Raw genomic sequence first — 19763 nt, forward strand, 5'->3', positions numbered from 1 at the left:
AATTCACGTTCAACATCACTTATTTTCTGTACACCTTAAAATTGCTGCCATCAAAAACCCAACCATATATTTGTGCCAGCATCAGCAAGCTCATGGCTGCAACAGAACAGGTCTTCTACATGTCACTCAGCAGAGCTTGGTCCCAGTAGCAGCTATTTTAACAGGCTTGGTTCTCGTTGTTGTTTTTTTTTTCCTTTGTTTATTTTACATGAAGCAAGTAATGTTCAAATTTACAAGATTGATCATCAGACCGTATTTAAAAGCCAGAGCTTTATTTCCCAACTTGTACAACTTTCTCATGATTTTGCCTCCTTTCCTCGTCCCCCTCCCACATAACATCACTAGGTAAGATTGAATCAAAGATAAAATGAAATTAGATGTAGTGCTACTGCATTAAAAATGAAGATTTGGCAGCTATCAATGGAATTCACAGGCATTCAAGTCACAGACATGCACTGACACTCATACTAGGAAAAGAAGTGCCACAAGGGCACTGACATGCAGTGAACAGCACTGTAGAGCTCTCCTACCTATTTCTTAATATAAGGAAGCAACTTTAGGGAAAAATACCAGCTGCACGTGAGGCATGTATTCAGTTTTGTGAGAAGCAGATAAGAGTACCTCACATTAACAAGCCAAGCACTGGCACGAACAGAGATAACTTCCTTCCTCCAATAGACAGAACTTCAACTTCTCTTACCTAAATGAGTCTGTACAGTATCCACTACTAGAACTAGCAAGAAGAATTTTTACACATCTAGAGAGAGTTTCGGTTTTCTTTGAGACCCCCACTTTGCTAGCCCAATCACTCAATACTGACAGCTAGAAGTCACTTTTTTAGCAAGAGTAAGAGCAGCATTCAAAGCTACTTCTTCCTGCTCATTACAAGAGCAGCACATTTTACTGAAGCACTAAGAGACTTCAGTGTCCCCAGAGGTCCCAGAAACTGACACAGGAGAGCACAGCAGCAGCAAGTTGCTGCTCATTTTCCCATCACATTGACGTACCCTCAGTGCAGACAAACACTGAAGTAAGAACTCAGTTTGAGATTTAACAGATCACATGCAGACATCGTTTTTGTTAACACGCTTGTGGTCCTTTCCTTCATAAACACAGCACAGTGAAACGCCCACAAGGACAGTTCATTTGGCCCTGAGGCTGTGGCAGGCCAACGTGGCACACCATGGTCAAGTTAGAAAGCATTCTCCTCAGAGGTTGAGGGGCAACATTTGCGTGGACACAACATCACATCAGCATGCCTGTCCTGGTGCTGCTCCAAGCCACCCGCACGGCTCACCGCTCTGCCCCCAGCACTCCCACGAGGCACGTGTAGCTCTGCAGTGACTCAGTCCACCTCTGTTGTTCCCAACACCGCACTCTGCAAGCCAACTGCGTGATGTAGTCATCTACTGAATAGCTCTGAGTGATGTTACTGAAACAAAACTAGAAACCCATACCACTGGCAAGCCAAGCAGAAGTTTTACAAGCGGTTTGGCTTAGTAAGACACAGCAATTTGTTTGGCTGCTTTTCATTTACACAATTTGGCCTTTGTCTATCCATCCCCAAACATCAATATCCCAAAAGGAAAATGTCAGTCTGTTCAGAAAATACTGCCTGATAACCGGTAAGAATGACAGATCAGATCAATCCTACATCCTGAATATCAAAAGCTTCATTTCTCAGAACGTCACCTCTCCTCGCACTCATTTTCATGAGAAGTGCTTTAAGAGCTTTTAAGTGAATAAAGCACTAACATAAATGGAACAAACAATTAAATTTATGAAATGAATTTGCCAGCCTACACGCGATATCAGCTCAGCCTCAAATGAAAATAAATAGACTTCTTCATACCGCAACGCATTAAAAATTTACAGCAGTCATCCTCACTCCAGTTGGATTTTCAGACAGAATGATGCTGAAGAGTTTTAAGGAAGCTTTCTTACTTTGTAGCAAACGTCAGCATTTACAGCTGCCTGAGCAACAACAACTTCAGTATTTTCAATGAGAAAGGCCAATTTTAAATTCTACTTTAGTTAATGCTGAAGTAATGGAGAAAACAGTATTAAATATTAATTCCATTCAAAAGCAGAATTGACCTGAGGAAATGTAACTAGCCACATAAGCCCACATCACCACCATATAGCAGACTTCTGAAGGCTATTCATACCCCACAGATTGCTATTTCTATGCATTCATGAGCTAATGCTACAGTACATTAGAAAGGACTAGCAGATGAGAAATAGCTTTGCCTTTTTAAAAGCTGTACATTTCACTAAAATCTCCCTTCTACATTACCAGTAAAGGCACAGTGATATTGCTAATTGGATGCTCGTACTTCAGCAATGAGACAACTGTGAAGCTTTTTGTGTTTTTTAAGCAAGCACGCTGTACCTGTGAAAGCGTTCACTGATTACTCAGAGCTGTTCTGAGACAATGGTGTTTTGTTTTAAAATTATGTAGGGCAAGTATAAATATTTATGTGAAGACTATGAGTTCATCTTCAATTTGTGCCAACTGTCATGTAAACAGAGCACAGACACTATCGCATGGCCTTTCAAAGGATGATATAGGAAGTGCACATAAAACTGAACCGAGCTCATGAAAGCTGCTAACGAATACGGTAACCGTCCACAAAAAGCTAGAAACCACAAATGAAGAGTGAAAACAAAATTAATGTGATTTTTTGCCCACTGGCAGTTAACAGAATGAAACTCCACTGCGAGGCTTAATTCGTTTTATTACCGCTGTGTTTCCCTAAGAGAGCTCAACATTATAAACAAATCAACAGATTGAGATAAGTTGAAAGAAAAAGGAATACATTTCATTTTTGATGGGTGCCACAGTGCAGAACAGAGACATCAGCGCACCAAGCAGCCGCCTCCTACCCGCACCTCTCTCACCTCTGCAGTTTGCAGACATATGAGTCACAAAACTGAGCCTTTGGAAAACATTTTAATTCCTTGGTCAAATTAAGCACGTATTTAATAAAGTATAGGAAAAGAAGATATAAAGTGCTATGTAAGCATCAACAAATGACATTCTGACATACAAGATCATCATAAATTAACTGACCAATAACAAATTCACTATTTGCTATTTAAACTACACAAACCCATGACCTTCATTTACACTACGAAGAACGGCTAAAACGAAAACAATGGTATCAGTAAGGCTGATGTTGATCAATCACAGCATTACAAGAAACCAGAAGGTACTGTTTAAGTCATAAATGCTGAATCTTTGCATATTTAACTAACATTTAATAGGCAATGAATTTTTACACTGGAAATTAAAACCAATACCATTCTAAGCACTGTTTAGAAGCTCCCTAAAATCCTGTCACAACCCTAATTCCAAAAGCTCAGCTATGGCTCCCCCCAACATTTCTCTTAGAAATGTTGATTGGACAGTGTTTTGCTTTTTTCTCTTGTTCCTGTTACTATGCCAGAATGCATATTCTAAACTAGCTGCTATGTTTTATCCCAGGACATCAAATAAGAAACAAAAAAAAACCACAAACCAAGTTACAGGTCTAAAGGAAAGCAGCGTTAACTTGCAGATGCGCACATACTTCAAACAAAGCCGGTTTTGCAAGAAAACTGGAAAGGGCAAACTTCATACATATAATACTACGTGTTATTGCAGCTTCAAAAATGAAGAAATTTGAATACTTACTGTTTACAGTGCTTATTATGGTAGAATACATCTACTTTAATATATATTAATCAGCCTTCCCACTTCACAGATGGGAACAGAGAGGGGAGGAAACACGGCTTACTCAAATTAAGACTATAAAAGGATTTGAAACAATCAATTACACAAATGCTAGTCTGGGATCTTTATTACTACTAGTTTCTTCTCAGTTTAACCCAAACCACTTCAGCTTTGGTACTGCTAGAGTCACTGAAATTCCTTAATTCTTTGGTAGAAGACACAGCTCACAGGACTTGAGTTCAAGCCTCCACCTCACAGTAAGGAAACAAGGCAAAACCAAAGACAAGAAAGAACAAAAACGTGTTAACTTCTCCTGAGGTCTAAAACATACTCCTAGTTTCCAAAAGAAGAATTTAAAGCTTGCATATCATAGAAGCCAGCAAGTCAGCACAACAGCCTCTGGTGCCAGATGAAAGCTCTAATGACCAGACAACGATTTGTTGATTCAGCTCAGGCTCCTGAACATATGTAGATGTGTCTCACAGTTGCAAGGTGTTAATTTTCAATAAACAGAAGATCCACACCAAAAGGCATTTGTAACAGTCTTTGCAGCCATCTCTTGCCCCCCCTTAAGAGAGGCTCAGGAGTTTCACGCATCTCTACAGCTGGGACATCTCTGGGCCGCACAACACAGCTGCCTAGGGGCGTCTCACCCACCGAGGACCTCAGTCAACGAGCACTCAGATCTGGGCCGAGCACTCAGATCTGGGCCGAGCACATCAGGCGCAAGGCAGCTTGCATCTGCAGACTGAGACACAGAAATGTTCCACTTATCCCAATAGGGCAGCTGCCTCATCTCTCCTCACCCACTGTCATCCTCTCCAGCAACACAGCTCTGAGCGGTGCACTGTAAATGTCTGACACTTATCCCAGTCCACGATGAGGCCATTGTGCCCAGCAAAAGAACGGTTTTGGTCAGTTTTCTGAGCAGAGCTGACTTATCAAGCAATCAGACAAGCACTGACCCAGCAAAAGAGAAATTACAGGAGCCGGCAGTCAGGAACAGGCCGGCCTCTCCGAGCAGCAAAGGGTTGGTGGAGCCCATCGTGCAGAACCTTGTGTACAGCCTCGAAACAAAGAACCAATTCAGGAAAGGCAGCCTCTATAGCATATACTTTTTCTTCTTTTCTTGAAGAGTCAACCAGCCCCTGGAGTACAAAGCAGGGCAGTGGGATACATGGCACCCTCTTAACAGCTGCAAGAGGGAACCCTGACTTTGGAGCAGAGATCAGGCTAAGGAACAACCAAGAAATATTATGTTTCTTCAGAGACTAAAGGAAGAACATCTTCAAATCTATATAAATAGCAGAAAAACTCTCCAGGAATTCATACCTCAACGTACTTGCAATTTAAATAATCATTCTCAGAAAGTACATGAGTCACCTTACTTTTCAGATGATGCTACTTCATGGCAGAGTTGTAAAAAAAACATCAAAAGCTAAATGGCAAACTTCTACATCTGCCATCCAGGGTAAGGGAAAAAAGTTCTTTCAAGAAGGCTTCACAGAACACAGAATTAATCTTGAGAGCAAGAATCATCAATTTAGAAACGATTACATAGAAATGCAATCAGTTGAGTTTCATGTAGAAACAGAGGTACATCCATATGTATGTACTGGAACTGGTTGCCCAAGGAGGCTGTGGATGCCCCACCTCTGGAGGCATTCAAGGCCAGGCTGGATGTGGCTCTGGGCAGCCTGGTCTGGTGGTTGGTGACCCTGCACATAGCAGGGGGTTGAAACTCGATGACCACTGTAGTCCTTTTCAACCCAGGCCATTCTGTGATTCTGTGATTCTATGATACGTACATTACACACAGCTGAGAGCAGAATTTCCTTTACTGCCCCCTAACCTGACCAAATAAAACACTGATTTCTAAGCTACCGAGTTTCATTTACAAATCACTGAAGATGCAACCGCACATAAAGCTGCACTAAGGTGGATGGGCATTGCTTTCCTCTTCATGAGGAACTGGAGAGGGCACGGCTTTGCTGACATAATGATGAAGTTTGAAGAAGAATCCTTAATTCTGAACAAAAGAGATGCTCCCTTCTCTTCCCCATCGTTCTGGCTTTGAAGAATAATACATTACCTTCATTTCAAAAAAAACAATATAATTTTTAATGTAAAAAAAAAAAAAAACCATCAAAAAAGGTGCTTGCATTTTAAATAGCAAAGATTGTTTGGGGAGCAGGATTCCTATACTTGACATAATAGGCAAACTGCATAAATCACTGGATAATTTCTTACCCTACCTGCCACTGAGACATGTTGGAAGCTCAGCGTACGCTCGCTGACAGACAAAACATCGCTGGAGAAGTGCCATGCAGAAAGCTGCACAGGGACACTTACAGTTTTTAATTGTCAGTTTGACTGACTTCTCCATGCTTCGTTATAGCCAGTGCCGTACCAGCACAGCTTCACAAAGCACACAGCCTCAGAAAGCTAACTCTGTGATTATTTATTTCTCAAGCATTTCAGACAACATTACATTGTGCAAACAAAAGCTGCATCACATGCTTAAAAAAAAGCATAAGTTCATTCAAATCTACTTCAAACCAGTACACGAGAATAAGTGACATCTATGCAATGCCCCTAGATCAAGTTGAGTACACGAGTCATGGATAGGATAAAAAAGGACAAAGACTTCCATGCTGACAATAGGATTTCTGCACAGTCCAGACACATTCTAAGAATAGCTAGCTGTACATCAGGGCCACGTGCCTGCCCACCCCACACACCTTCAACCTTACACAGACAATATGTATCATTATGATAAAAGAAGGCAGGACACGGCTGACTTAACTGTGAAAGAGCATCAAAAATTGGAGACTGAGAAGAATCACAGAATGGCCAGGGTTGAAAAGGACCACAGTGGTCATCAAGTTTCAACCCCCCTGCAATGTGCAGGGTTGCCAACCACCAAACCAAGCTGCCCAGAGCCACATCCAGAAGAATGCCAAGGGTTAGGCAAGGACACCAGGTAACATCAGAAGACAAAGCCCAGAGCTTACACAGGTGCAAGGAGCTACTGGATAGCCTCAAGGAAAAGTTGAGCACACAGCGAGGTAAAGGAGTTTTTCTGCTAGAGTATATTCCATACAAAGCAGAAAGGGACAGGCGGCTTAGGGGGGCATTTATAATAACAAATGAATAGGTAGATACGGAAATAAAGGGACTGACAGTTTGTCTGTCTTCTGCAAAGCACCAAGGAAACTATGAAGCCCACAGCACACAAACACACGTTACAGTCTTCTGTTCAGCAGACTGTAACTGCACAAGGCTGTGGCCGGGTGCTCAGCCTGTATACAGAGCAGCTAAACCCAGAGCGTAGGCTCATAACCTCGTAAGGCACATCACAGTGTTTGCCAGAAGAAAGGAAACACACATTTGCTAGCATTAATATATGGACAACAGTAAACCAAAGTGGTCATTTAAAGATGGACAGTGCAGGATGAACGCTCCAGCATCACACAGAGCATAATGGGGCTGGCACACATCTGTCAGAGCTGCAGGCTGCACAGCACTGAGGCACTCTCCTGACTACACACGGGAAGGCAGCAAAGAGCCTCTAACACAGCAGTGAGTACTGCCAGCACGACACAGCCTCCACCAAGCATGGTTTTACACGCTTCCTAATGAAGTCACAACAATTTCAACGCACAGGCTGGAAGAGAGGAGCAAGAAGCCAATTCACCCAGAACTTTAAGATCTCAGGCCGTGGCGTTTTCCTTCAGAAACCCGGCAGCAGCCTCCTGTCGCTCCAACCAATGGAAGGAGTCCTCGGAGCAGAGCGCAGCTGGGAGAGGACAGAGACCTCCCACGGCCCGTCCCTTTGTCACCGGCCGGCAGCACGCAGCCAGAGCCCAGCACGGCGGCTGCCAGCTCCTCCGAGCAGCCTCCCCCACACACCTGGGGCTCCCGAGCAGCTCGGTATCACTGCCCTACTGACTGTGCGGCAGCACAGTGACTGCTGCAACCTTTATGCAGCCCCAGACTTCGCAGAGCTGTGGAGCGGTCCACCGCAGCTTATTATCAGTCAACGCTCTTCTTCTGTGAACACCTTCAGTAACCAGCGTGGCTGGAACTGAGTGATATCAGTACAAGGGAGTGGCGTTTTGGTCCGGGCGATCAGAGTAATTGCCAGTTCAGAGTTAGAGGCATACACAGAGACATGGTGAGCCTCAGACCTGCACCTTTACTGCAAGGAGCAAGTTCTGACAAACTTACACAGAGCTCCCATAATCCAAACAAGCCACTGCGCTTCCAGCTCTAAACAGCGAGACGCTGTCCTTAAAGGCGTGACAACCGCGTTTTGCCCGTTTTTACAGTTTACGGAGCTGCCTAAATATATTTTCCTATGCCTTGCATTGAGTCGAGAGAAACCCAAGCGCAAAAAAGCAACCAGAGCAAGTCAGCAGCCGAAAAACTGGAAGCGCTCCTCTCTCATTACGGCACAGAAGCCGCGAAGCGCGGTGACGGCAGCCGGATAGCAGCCGAGCACGCACCCCGCTTCCAGGCAGGGCTCTCCGCCCGCTCCCGACCCCGCTCCGTGCGGGGGCCCCGCTCGGTGCCGCGCCGCGCCGGCAGGGGGCACCACAACCGCCAGCCGCCCGTTTTTGTGACGGGGTATTTAAATGTCCGCTGTCAATCACCGCGCACTTCCTACGCCGCCGCCGGGGCTCCCCGCATAATGGGGACGGCCGCCGGGCCCCGCCGAGCCCCGCGCCGCGAGCCCCCAACTTGCTCCTTTGTTCGGCCGCCCCCCCGGCCGGCAGCCCGCTATTATCCGCGTACAGACACGCGCACGCCAGACGGCCGCCCGGCACCGGGCTTCGGCCGTCACCGCGCGAACAAAACCCGCGGAGACCCGCGGCCCCCGGCGCGCAGCCCCCGCGTCCCGGCGCGGAGCCACGGAGACGCGTCCCCCAAGCCGCCGCAACTTTGGGCACGGGGGCCCGCGGCCGCCGCCGCTCGCTCCCACCGCGTGTCCGGGGCCGGCACCGCGCCGGGAGCGACCCGACCGCGGAGCGAAGGGCGAACGAGCCGGTGAGGTCGTGGCCATTGTCCGCCGGCCGGTACCGGTCGGGGGGTGCCCGCCGCCTCGCCTCGCCCCGTCGTCGCCGCCGTCCCGCGCCCCGCCGCTCGCCGCCGCCCGCCGGCGCCTACCTGCCGTGGAACCAGTCCTTGCAGATGTCGCACTCGATCATGAAGCGACTCACGTCGTAGGGCTCCCGACACACGCAGTACACGGGGGTGGCGGCGGCCGCCGCCGCTCCGGCCATCTTTAAAGAACTCCCTGACTGAGGCGCCCGCCGCTCCTCCCCCGCCCGCCGCCGCCGCCGGCACCAATAACAACAGCGCGCGTGCCAGCCCCACACGCCGCGCGCGCCCCGCCGCCCAGAGGCAGGCGGCGCGGGAGCGAGCGGACAACAGCGCGCGGGGACGCGCGCACGTGCGTCACCCGGCCCCCGCGGGGGGGGGAAGGGGGAGCGAGCCCCCGCGCCTGCGCTTCGCGGACCGCCCCGCACTTCCCACTGATCGTGCGCGAGGAGCGGGCTCCCATTGGTTGCCGGGAGGGGGAGCGCACGTGCCGCCCGCCCGCCCCTCCCCTCGGGGGGCGGGGAGAGGGGAGGCACGCGCTGGCCCGCCCCCCTCCCCCGGGCCGTGTCACGCGGGGAGGCGGTGGGGGAGGGGCAGGGTGCCGCGAGGACACGGAGAGAAAGAGCGCGGGCCACGGCGCGCGCCTACCCTCCATCCCCCCCCCAGCCTTCCCCTTCTTACGTAACCGCGGCGGAAACAGCCGAGCAGCGTCGAAAACACCCGAAGGTCGGGCTGCCCGCGCAGGCGCAAAAGCGTACGAGCGCATACAGGCTCGGCGAGGGGACGGAGGGCTCTGTGGACGGTGCTGTCAAGGTCTGGTGGGCCAGCGCCTTACCCTGACAGGCTGTCCGCGCCGACAGCATTGCTGTGTTCGCTCCTCTGCCACTAACTAACAGCAAGGGGCCGTCCTGTTTCCTAATGCGTCCCTGTATTTCCACAACTCAGAATACAGCCACGGATGCACCACCAATCCAAAGAGTTTAACAGCAGTAGAAAGGACTGGTAAGTAACAAATGGTGGTTTCAAGGTATCTGGAAATAGTATGTTCCAGAGCATCTTCATAGAATCACGGGATCATTAAGGCTGAAGAAAACCACTGAGATCACCCAGTCTAACCACCAGCCATCCCCCCCATGCCCACTGCCCACGTCCCTCAGTACCACATCCACACGGCTCTGGAACACCTCCAGGGACGGTGACTGCACCACCTCCCTGGGCAGCCTGTGCCACTGTAGCTACACTCCTGCTGAGCAGAAATGTTTCCTAATATCCAACCTGAACGCCCTCTGGTGCCATGAGGCTATTACCTCTCATGGTATCACTGTGCCCAAGGAGGCTGTGAATGATGGAGCCCCATCCCTGGAGGCATTCAAGGCCAGGCTGGATGTGGCTCTGGGCAGCGTGGTCTGGTGGTTGGCAACCTTGCACGTGGTAGGGCGCTTGAAACTAGGTGATCTTTGAGGTCCTTTTCAACCCAGGCCATTCTGTGATTCCGGGAACCATTCACCTTACAGTTGTACATGCAGCCACACTGTAGCCTGAAAGCAAACAGCTCCCTGCTTCTTAGTTGCTGTTTCTTGAATCGTCACTTGCTGAATTTTATCTTGAAGCTAAGCTCACCAGCTGTAGTGGTAACTTTACCCAAATTGGCCATAAAAATGCACACGTGTTGTGTTTCAGGAGGTCTCTCTAAGTGACGAAACCTGTAATCACCTTGGTAAAGCACACACTGGGTATTCCCACAAGAGATGCATGAGGCTGCCTGAGTTGCCTTGTATTCCTCTGTTCAGGGTTGGCTCAGTGTTGCTTCGTTCAATTTCGGTTGACTGCTGACTGTCCAGCAGTGAGAGTGCCAAGAATGAGGAAGCAGAATGAAGCAGGTCCCCTGCAGGGACTTTCCCTTTACCAGCCTTGCATACTGCAGCAAGCACAGGTTTTGGGGAGAAAGAAGAAGTTACAGCTTCAATCACGCAGATCTAAAGTCAATATTTAACAAGTACTTTCTTTGCTACCACAAACAACATCCTTTTGCTGTTGTGATTTCTGACAGAGCAAGCTATACCAGCGGCACAGTCTGCTGTGGGCACTCTTTGGGCAGGTAGTGCTCATCTGCTGCAAGAACATAACATAAAACAGCTCCATCATGCTCCCTGTCAGATCCTCTCTTGTCAGCTCTTCTCTGCTCAAGATTCCTCTCCAAGCAAATCCATTAAGCTGTACTTGAATGTGGCACAACAGAAGTTCAGAAGAGCAAAAAGACCACACACTCACTGAAAGAGAATTACAAAACCACTTTTAATAAGTATTCTTCTCACAAATATGGGTAGCCTCATTACATGCAGTTTAGAAGCAAAAATGGCAGTATCAGCCTTGAACATACATAAATCAGATAAGTCTGGTTAGAGCACGCTCCCTGAAACGTGAGGGAAAAGGTTGTCCTGCTCTGCTCTGTGCTGTGTGGCTTCACCTCAAGCACTGGGTGCAGGTTTGGGTGCCGCAATATCAGCAGGACACAAAGCTATTACAGAGTGCCCAAAGGGGGGCTGCGAAGATGAAGAAGGGTCTGTAGGGCAAGGTGTGTGAGGAACGGCTGAGGGCCCTTGGTTGGCTCAGCCCAGAGCAGAGGAGCTGAGGGGAGGCCTGATGGCGGCTGCAGCTCCTCACAGGGAGTGGAGGGCAGCGCTGAGCTCTGCTCTGTGTGACAGCGACAGGGCCGAGAGAACGGCATGGAGCTGTCAGGGGAGGGCAGCTGGGGTTGAGGACAGGGTCTGCACCAGAGGGTGATGGGCATGGAACAGAATGCCCAGAGCAGTGGGCATGGCCTTGAGTGCCAGAGTTCAAGCAGCGTTTGGACAATGATCTCAGACATAAGTGTTTGATTTTGGGTGGAGCTGTGCAGAGTCAGGAATTTGACTTGATGATCCTTCCAACTCAGGATTTTCTGTGATTCTTTGATCCTTCTATCCTCAGCTCCACCAGAACGTGCTGTGCCTGGCACAGCCACAGGCAAACCCAGCTTTCACCCTGTGTACCCAGCCAGCCCCAGCTGTCCCCAGCCCCATGCCCAGACTCCAGCAAAGACTCTAAAAGCACATCTGTGAGCGCTGACAGGTGGCAAGTTCCAACGCTCAGAGGCAGCAACTTCACGCCACGTTTTGGCCTGTGGGTGGAGAGAGCATCCATCACCACACACTACAGGCACCCACAGTCCGTGCCTGGCCTCACATATCTCTCTAAGCATGTGCCACACACTGCGTGGGATGTGTGACACAGGAAGCTTTCAGGGAGGATAGAGAAGAGGGAGCAGGGCAGGGAGGCTGATGAAAGGGAAAAAGGGAGGCATCCTATTTTCCAAGACTTCTTTGTCACTCCTGGGTACTGGCTAAAGCACGCATACATATGCTTTTGTAGACCACGTGTCTCCTGGGAGCAGGGGACAGAACTCAGACCCATCATCTGGGGGCTGGTAGCACTCTGGGACACCCAACACCAAAGCTGCTGCATTCAGCAGTTGAAAGCATAGCCTGCAAGCAATCGGGACCAAGAAAGATCAAAAAAAGAAGTTGGACATTAATGGGTGTTTTCAGAGTAGCAAGAAAAGAATCAGATAAGTTGGTGGGAAAACACAGTGGTAAGAGGTACTTTCCCCATCCTTGGACATTTTTTCACTATATTTTTGTCCATTTTGCAAGAGGACTCCTTTTTAATTTTTTTTCTTTATTTCCACATCAAGAGGATGTAAGCTGCCAAAAACCAAAGCTCTGGGATAAAAAGCGTTCCATTTCTCCACATGAAACTGCCCAGAGTCTACCCAGAATTGGCAGTATGATCTTCACATCTGCAGAGAAAATACTGAGTCATGTTGTCAGCCCACACACATCTAACAAAAATAAAAGCAGCCCAACGATTCAAGATTCACCCCCTCACCACGTAAAGAAAGCACAAGTCATTCAACCATGCCTCGTGCGTCGGAGACCTTTAGAAAACACCCGGTGCAGGGAACATTCGCCCCCGGAACACCCACACACCATTCCAAACAGGCGACAGCATTCTCAGCCCATTCACCAGCCTGTTGTGACAGCACTCGGTTTAGCGTCCATGCAGGAAGTTGCAAAGACTTAAAGGTTTCTGTTGAAACTAAGTTTATGTTAAGTACCACAGAGCTCAAGCTAAGAGTGTTGAAATATTGCAACACAGTGTACATCGCTTGAGTCCAAAGCAAAGGCAGCAATGAGTCCTGTACTCTATTGCGTAGATGAAGTAGCAAATTTAAACCATGATTTCTATGAGATGCCAAAGAGCTCTTTTCCTGCAAGAGTTAATCCTGCATGGGACATTGGCTTTCCCTGGATTTGAAGGCACTCAGCACGTAGCAGAATGGAGGCATTTGTACACACATCAGGATCTGGGGAATTACCCCTTCCCCTATCTGACATTGTGCCCTAGCAAGAAAAAGCAAGTCTCTGTGTTCCATCTGGCTGCTGAAAAGCCCTCTTTCCCCTTTGGTGGTGGTGCTGGTGGAAGCACTAGTAGATGAGTACGGAGCTGCCTGGCAGGTGATGGGAGGTAATGGCCTCAAGCTGCACCAGGGGATATTCAGGTTGGATGTTAAGAAAAAGTTATTCTCAGAAAAAGGTGGTGCAGCGCTGGCACAGGCTTCCAGAGAGGTGGTGGAGTCACCATCATTGGAGGTGTTGAAGAACTGTGTGGCTGTGGCACTGAGGGACATGGTTAGTGAGCATGGTGGGGATGGGCTGGCGTTGGACAGGATGATCTTAATGGTCTTTCCCAACCTATGATTCTATGAAGATGGAGCAGGGGCATCACCACACACAAGATGCAGTGTTGCAGTTGCCGTGGTGCCGGTAGCGATGCTGGAGATGTGTCAGGATCCCAAAGGCTGTACCTAATTTGTGTTTCTTTTTACACAGCATGGCAGTAATTGGAGCAAAAAGCAACCCGTTGGGTTTTATGCTGGAAGTTGGGACCAGTTTACATAGCAGCTATGGCAGTGAGATGGAACACTGAATGGGAAGGAAAGACAAAATCTTCTACACCCCATTTCTCAGCATTTCCTTTATTGTTCAGGAAGGCCACATACTATGTAGCAACAGTCTAAGAAGCAACTTGCTCAAAATGCAACAATTGCTTAATACTTTTTTTCAATTGCATAATACGAAGGAAAAACAAAAAGAGAACTGAGAGCTGCCATAAGCAGCTGAGAATGAGCTCTCTGACATCCCTTCTTGGAGATCTAGGATGCGCCCCAAGGTTCCAGCCCTGTAGGCAGGTGGTTGTGCCTGTCCCCACGTTGCTGCAACAGCACACCCATGCGTACCTGCAGCCGGCACCAGCTATGGCACGAGGGTAAATGCACCCAGACAGCTCCTGGTGTGTTTGTTTTGTAGCTTGGGCAGGCTTTCTGAAAACGTGGAGGGGCAGCTTGCTGCCCAGGGAGTGCTATTGCTGTAGAACAATCTTTAATTTCAGCCTTCCTCCGTTTGGCCACTGGGAATAAGCCGTTCACATCTTGCTTCAGCTTAATTCCTTGACAGCTAAGAACATATATTAAAAGAAAGAAAGAAAATAAAATCAGACCCAGGACCTTTACTTAGCTTTGGTGTACAGTTTAGACGTGGTTTTAGATGTCAGGTTCAGGGTGGGATGAGCTGCATGCTAAGAATCTAAGGGAAAGCAGCCGGAGGAGCTCAGCTGTCGCTGCCTACCATTGGCCATAAAGCCGGCCCCAGTGGCTCTGGGCCCCCAGAGTGGCCCCTCTGTGCTCCCCCAGCACATCCGCTGCCAGAGCCTGCCTGCTCCCCAAGGGCCTGGCCCCGCTGGTGCAGGGGGACAGGGAAGCGGGAAGCAGATGAATATGCAAACAATCCTGTTTGCACCGTGTGCAAGGTCTTTGTCACCGCGATGGAGCACGCTGCCTGTTTTCCTTTCCTGGTATAATCAGACACACCCCTTCCATATATGCCTTATCAAGCCCTGTACCAGTGTCAGCCTTGTCAGGGCACAGGCTGATTGCTGCTTGGCTAATATCTGCCCGCCAGCTGCGGCTTTATTTTGTTCAAACATTACAAGCACTCATAAAATCGAAGCGTAAAAACTACAGCTGCCATTTAGAACACAAAAGAACCATTTCTGACCCCGCTGATCAGTTGCAAGACATGGGGCCCCTGGCATTGCCCCAGAAGCACAACATGGGGCAGGAAGGATGGCAGGAGCTGTGCTGGCTGTGCCTGGGAGCAGCCAGATGAGAGCTGTTCCTGTCCAGATCCACAGCCCCAAAGACTGAGCAGCCTCATATACCAAGCACATCCAGCACCCAGGGACAAGCCTATTATTGTGCACCTGCCCTCCCTGCTGCTCACCTGCCCTGGGACAAAGGAAGTGGAGGAGGCCAGGAACATGCAGGTGGCCACTGGAACAATGCTGCCTGGATGGGGCAGGAGGCTTCCCTTGCCTATTGTTTGGCTTCTTTTGTGCTTCTGAGCTGCTCTGGTCCCAAACTGCACCAACAGTGTATTGGGAGCAGGACAGAAAGTGCTTTGTTAGGGGCAGCCCCTCATTGGTCCCTGCCCTCCTGCAGACAGCTCTGGGTCCAGGATATGCAGCAATGGCCAAGCAAGGGCTTAGGGCACCAAGGCTGTCAGTGAAGCTGGGCACAGCCTCAAGGTTCCTACAGGGACAGGGGTGGTGAGGAGGCAGGTGGATACATCCAGCTGGATGCCGCTTTTCAGCTTTGTGCTGTGGAAAAAAAAAAGTCCAGACATTTTCTGGTAGTAAGAGTTGCTTATTAAAGAGGAAGGCTCTATCCAAAGTTCAGTTTCTCTTCCTGTTTTACATTATATGAAGTATATTTAAAAGATTCTACACAATCATTGCCAAAAACAGCTCCTATGGGTGTCTAAATAAGCATTACTCAGAAACAAATCTAAAGAAGTAACCATAAAATTCCAATTTAAAAATAAATCTTAGAAACCGTGATGTCTGAACACCATCATCTCCTTCCTTCAAGCCTTATGCTTCACTGAGAAGCTTCATCTTATGAGCAGCACTCCCACTGAGCACAGGGGACAGGAGACTCCCAGCCATGGCCAGGTAATAGACATCTCTAGAGCCACCAAGATGGGACTTTGCAAGGCTGGATAAGGCCAGGTGAATAGAAGGCCTTCACCTTAGTCCATAAAAAGAATGGGCAAAGATCAGTGTTATGCAGCAGGTGAATGGTGCTGTTTCGGGGCCAAAGGCTGAGGCAATGGGGCTGGTGAAGGCAGGCAGGCTGTATTAAAGGACGTGGGACAGCCAGGGGCTGGCCAGAGGCTGCTCACGGTTCCCACAGGGTGCTGAGCTCAGCGGGTAAATCATTGATGGCAACATTCCCTTGAGCAAAGGTCAGCATGTGATTTTGCTCTCTTGGAATGACCTTTCGCAAAGCTCACGGCACAGAATTTCTAGGAAGACACCTAAAACAAGCAGCCTAGAGAGCCCACTGCATGTCTGATGACCCACCAGATGCTACCCTTAGCCACATCCCCAGCTGTGCCCAGAAAAACAAAGCAAAAAGTGTCTCTGGGAAGGCAGCAAGCATTGCATCCCACGTGACCTGAGACTGAGACCACTGCCCCTGATGCACTTGAAACAGTGGAGTCATCCAGTGAGAAGGGTGGCAGCAATGGCAGCTGTCTTCCTGCTGGCACCCCCGTGCCAAAGAGCCACAAGCTGGCTATTGGTTGGGCAATGCCAGTGTCTCCTGCCAACCCTACACAAGAGTATTGTCTGCAGCCTTCTGGGCACACATCAACTCTGACTCAGCTCTGGCTTCCATGCTTCCCAGGTGAACTTCAGCCTGACGGGACAGCCCTGCTCCCTCACAATCACAGAAGTAGGTTGTCCAAATCAACCAAGCTGTCCAAATCAACTGAGCCTGAGCTGCCGGGTGGCTGCCCTGCCCATGGCAGGAGGACTGGAACTGACGGGACTTTAAGGGCCCTTCCAACAAGCCATTCTATGATTCTATGATACATACAATGCAGAGAAACTGAGTGGCACTTGAGCAACCACTAACAGGAAGCAATGGGGCGTTTGGGCCATTGCAATGATTTGTTTCCTAGCAGAGAAGTCCTGTCAAGGACCGTGCTTCTCAGCAATGGTGGAGGAGGGAAGAAGAAAGCTTAACCACAAAGGAGAACTCAGTCTTTGGGAAACGGACAAAGAGGATGTCGTGAAACACTTCAGGAAGCACTAAGGGAAAGATGGGGGAAGCCAGGGGCTCTGAAAGTTCTGACTGCTCTGAGAGCATGAGCTGCCTGTTCTTGCCAAAGAAATAGCCCCCGAGCCCCCTCCTGGAGAGGATCTTGCACAGGGCTGGAGAGGAGGGAGCTTTCTGTTCGCTAGATTAATGTGAAAGGTAAAGGTGATTTGTCCCTGACAGAGCTGCACTGAATACATGTCCTCACTCCTCTGTGGCAGATGCAGGGCATCTGAAGCCCTTCTGCCTGTAAGAGAGGGCAAGTGAAGCTCTGGGCAGGAATCATTGCAGCACCAAGTGGCAGCTTTGCATGAGAAGTTAACTGCTCCAAGTCCCCCATCCAGCTGGGCTGCTTCAGCTCTGCATTTGTTTTTACTAACACCTTTTTTTAACTAATAAAGTCTTTGCTGGGGTGCAGTGCCCTGCTCCTGGATACAGTTATGTGGCTCTGCTCACCTCCCGCAAGCCTTTCAGATTCAACCTGCCTGAACTCAGTAGTTTGAGGAGCAATAAAAACCTTTTAGATGTACTATGAGCATACTTTCAGCAAATGTGGGGATCCAAACCCTGAGAAACTTGACCACTGGGCCAAGAGGAGCCTCCTGAGGTGTGAGAAGGGGAGCCCAGAGCTCCTCACATAGGTAGGAGCAGCAGAGGCACCAGCAAATGCTGGGGACAGAGTGGCTGAGTGGCTGCCAGCTGAGCAGGAGTTAGGATGCAATGTGTATGGGGTCAGCAGCTGCTTGTCTTGCACACACCACCAACCGTGTGCTGGGAAACCTTGGAGGTGGCATGGCCAAGGCGAAGTGATCATTGCCATCCTACAGCCGGAGTGGGAGCAACTCTCATCTCAGCCTCCATCTGCAGCCTGGCATTATGATTTCAAACATAATATTTCTTTACGAGCAAATTATCGCCAAGGCATCAATGCACGGTTGGCCTTTTAAAAACCTAAGTGTTCAGTATTTTTATTTCTTTCTGCTTTGTGGTTTATGGCTCCCATAAATCCAGGACGTGCTGCAGCAGAGGAAGAGGGCTGCTCTGACCTGCACGAATGAGGAATGGGGCAGGAGAAGGGGGCATAGGCCGCATCCTTCACCAGAGCTGCTCCCTGCCCCAAGCCCCCCTGGGAGTATGCATGGCATTGCTCCCCAGGGCTGATGCTAACCACGCACCGATGCTTTCTTTTGCAGTGCTCAGGAGAAAGCTTTTTGCTAGATTTTTTTCTAGTTATTATTTACTTGTAAAGTGAGAACCTCTCAGGATTGATGGCAGTGCTAAATTCACTGCAGCCACAGCCTGTTCCAGCTATGGCAGAAGTATGGGGACACACTGACAGTATTAACCACTGGTAAACAAACCCATGCACTTCAAACCATCAAATCTGACCCAACGTGTTGCTGATCTAGAGGTCCTGACTTCTTGCAACTGGAGGATGCTGTCACATGCTGACCTCAGGCACTTTGTGCTGAATTCCCATGTCCAGCACATCCAAGACTGAGCCCCCGAGGACACTTAGAGATGCACCAAGGGCTATTCTGTGAAGTAAGCAGCAAGCAACTTAGTAGGAAGAACACCTCCTTGCATCTCTGTGCTTCCAAATACTACTAAAAAGATCTCTCCCATAATCAACCTGCTCTCAGTCCACTGAGGGGTATTGGACTCACAGCCCTTCGTTTCCCTTGCCCTTGTCCATCCATCTGGGTTCCTCAAGCTCCAGATCCTCCAAGGCAGACACTTTTCCATGTGTGTGTATGCTGCATCTCCACAGAAACCTTTAGACACAAGAGACAGATGTGTAATGATTCCAGGGATGTCTGAAGGGTTGCAGGCTTGCAGGGTTATTCACCACCAGCTTGAATGCTAGCTGCACTGCTTTGAACAACGAAGTGCTGAAGACTAGTCTTTCTCCCTAGCTACAGTACCTAGAGCATGCTGGTAGCTCATTTTATACATTCATCATATGTTTAAGAGTGACAGAGTCTCAATCCATGTCATAACATGCACACAGGACTGTATGGTGAGCTAAGGGGGAAAGTGAACTAAGCATAAAAGCGCCAGTGAAACATCAGGAGTTTCATTGCAATCAGCAACTGAGCAAGTCAGATTTTACTGTGAACACATCAAGAGCAGTAAGGGAGATAAAAATGCCATCCATATGTACTCTGCCAGGAGCTAGTCATCTTCTTTTGGACGGGACAGTCTGGCTCTGTAGCACCCATTTCACTATACTTGCCTTTGAAAACTAAGCAACTGCTTTTGGTGCTAACATGCACCTCCTTCCCAAGGGGACATCTCCTCCAGCCCCCAGTGCCTGCTCCTCTCAGAGGAGCAACAGGCATCTCAGCCCTGGCTCCATGTGGAGATGTACGGTAGGATGGGCACTGGGGCAATCAGCACTGCAGGGTGAACATGGGGAGGTGGGAAGCCACTGCCAGAGCTGGAATTTGGCCTGGGTGCCATGGAGATGAAAGGCAGCAGATGGCCAAGGTGCACATGGGAAGCACGCACACAGCACCTGACTGTAGATTTAAGGCCAATTAATACAACAAAAGAGGAAATTTGACAAGGAAGCTGGGGACCTACAAAATGAATAAGTGAACCATGAAAAGGGGAGTCTCTTCCCATCCACAGAAAAAAGCAAGCAACGCAGCATACAATACCTACAGCACTGTGAATGAGCTG

At 49.1% G+C, this 19763-nt stretch overlaps 1 protein-coding gene across 2 annotated transcripts in view; it reads right to left on the reverse strand.

Moving 5' to 3' along the window:
* Positions 1-9166, reverse strand: part of KDM7A (lysine demethylase 7A) — a 64820-nt gene extending 55654 nt beyond the window's left edge. Inside the window, exon 1 of one of the 2 annotated variants that reach the window (XM_048954339.1) lies at positions 8885-9166. In XM_048954339.1, coding sequence (XP_048810296.1) covers positions 8885-9000 — 116 coding nt within the window. In that variant the 5' untranslated portion in view covers positions 9001-9166. The remainder of the gene's footprint in view (positions 1-8884) is intronic. The other variant, XM_048954328.1, reaches the window with a different exon arrangement.
* Positions 9167-19763: the final 10597 nt, after the last annotated feature.

Source organism: Lagopus muta, chromosome 1, assembly GCF_023343835.1.
Source record: "Lagopus muta isolate bLagMut1 chromosome 1, bLagMut1 primary, whole genome shotgun sequence".
NCBI classification, from domain to species: Eukaryota; Metazoa; Chordata; class Aves; order Galliformes; family Phasianidae; genus Lagopus; species Lagopus muta.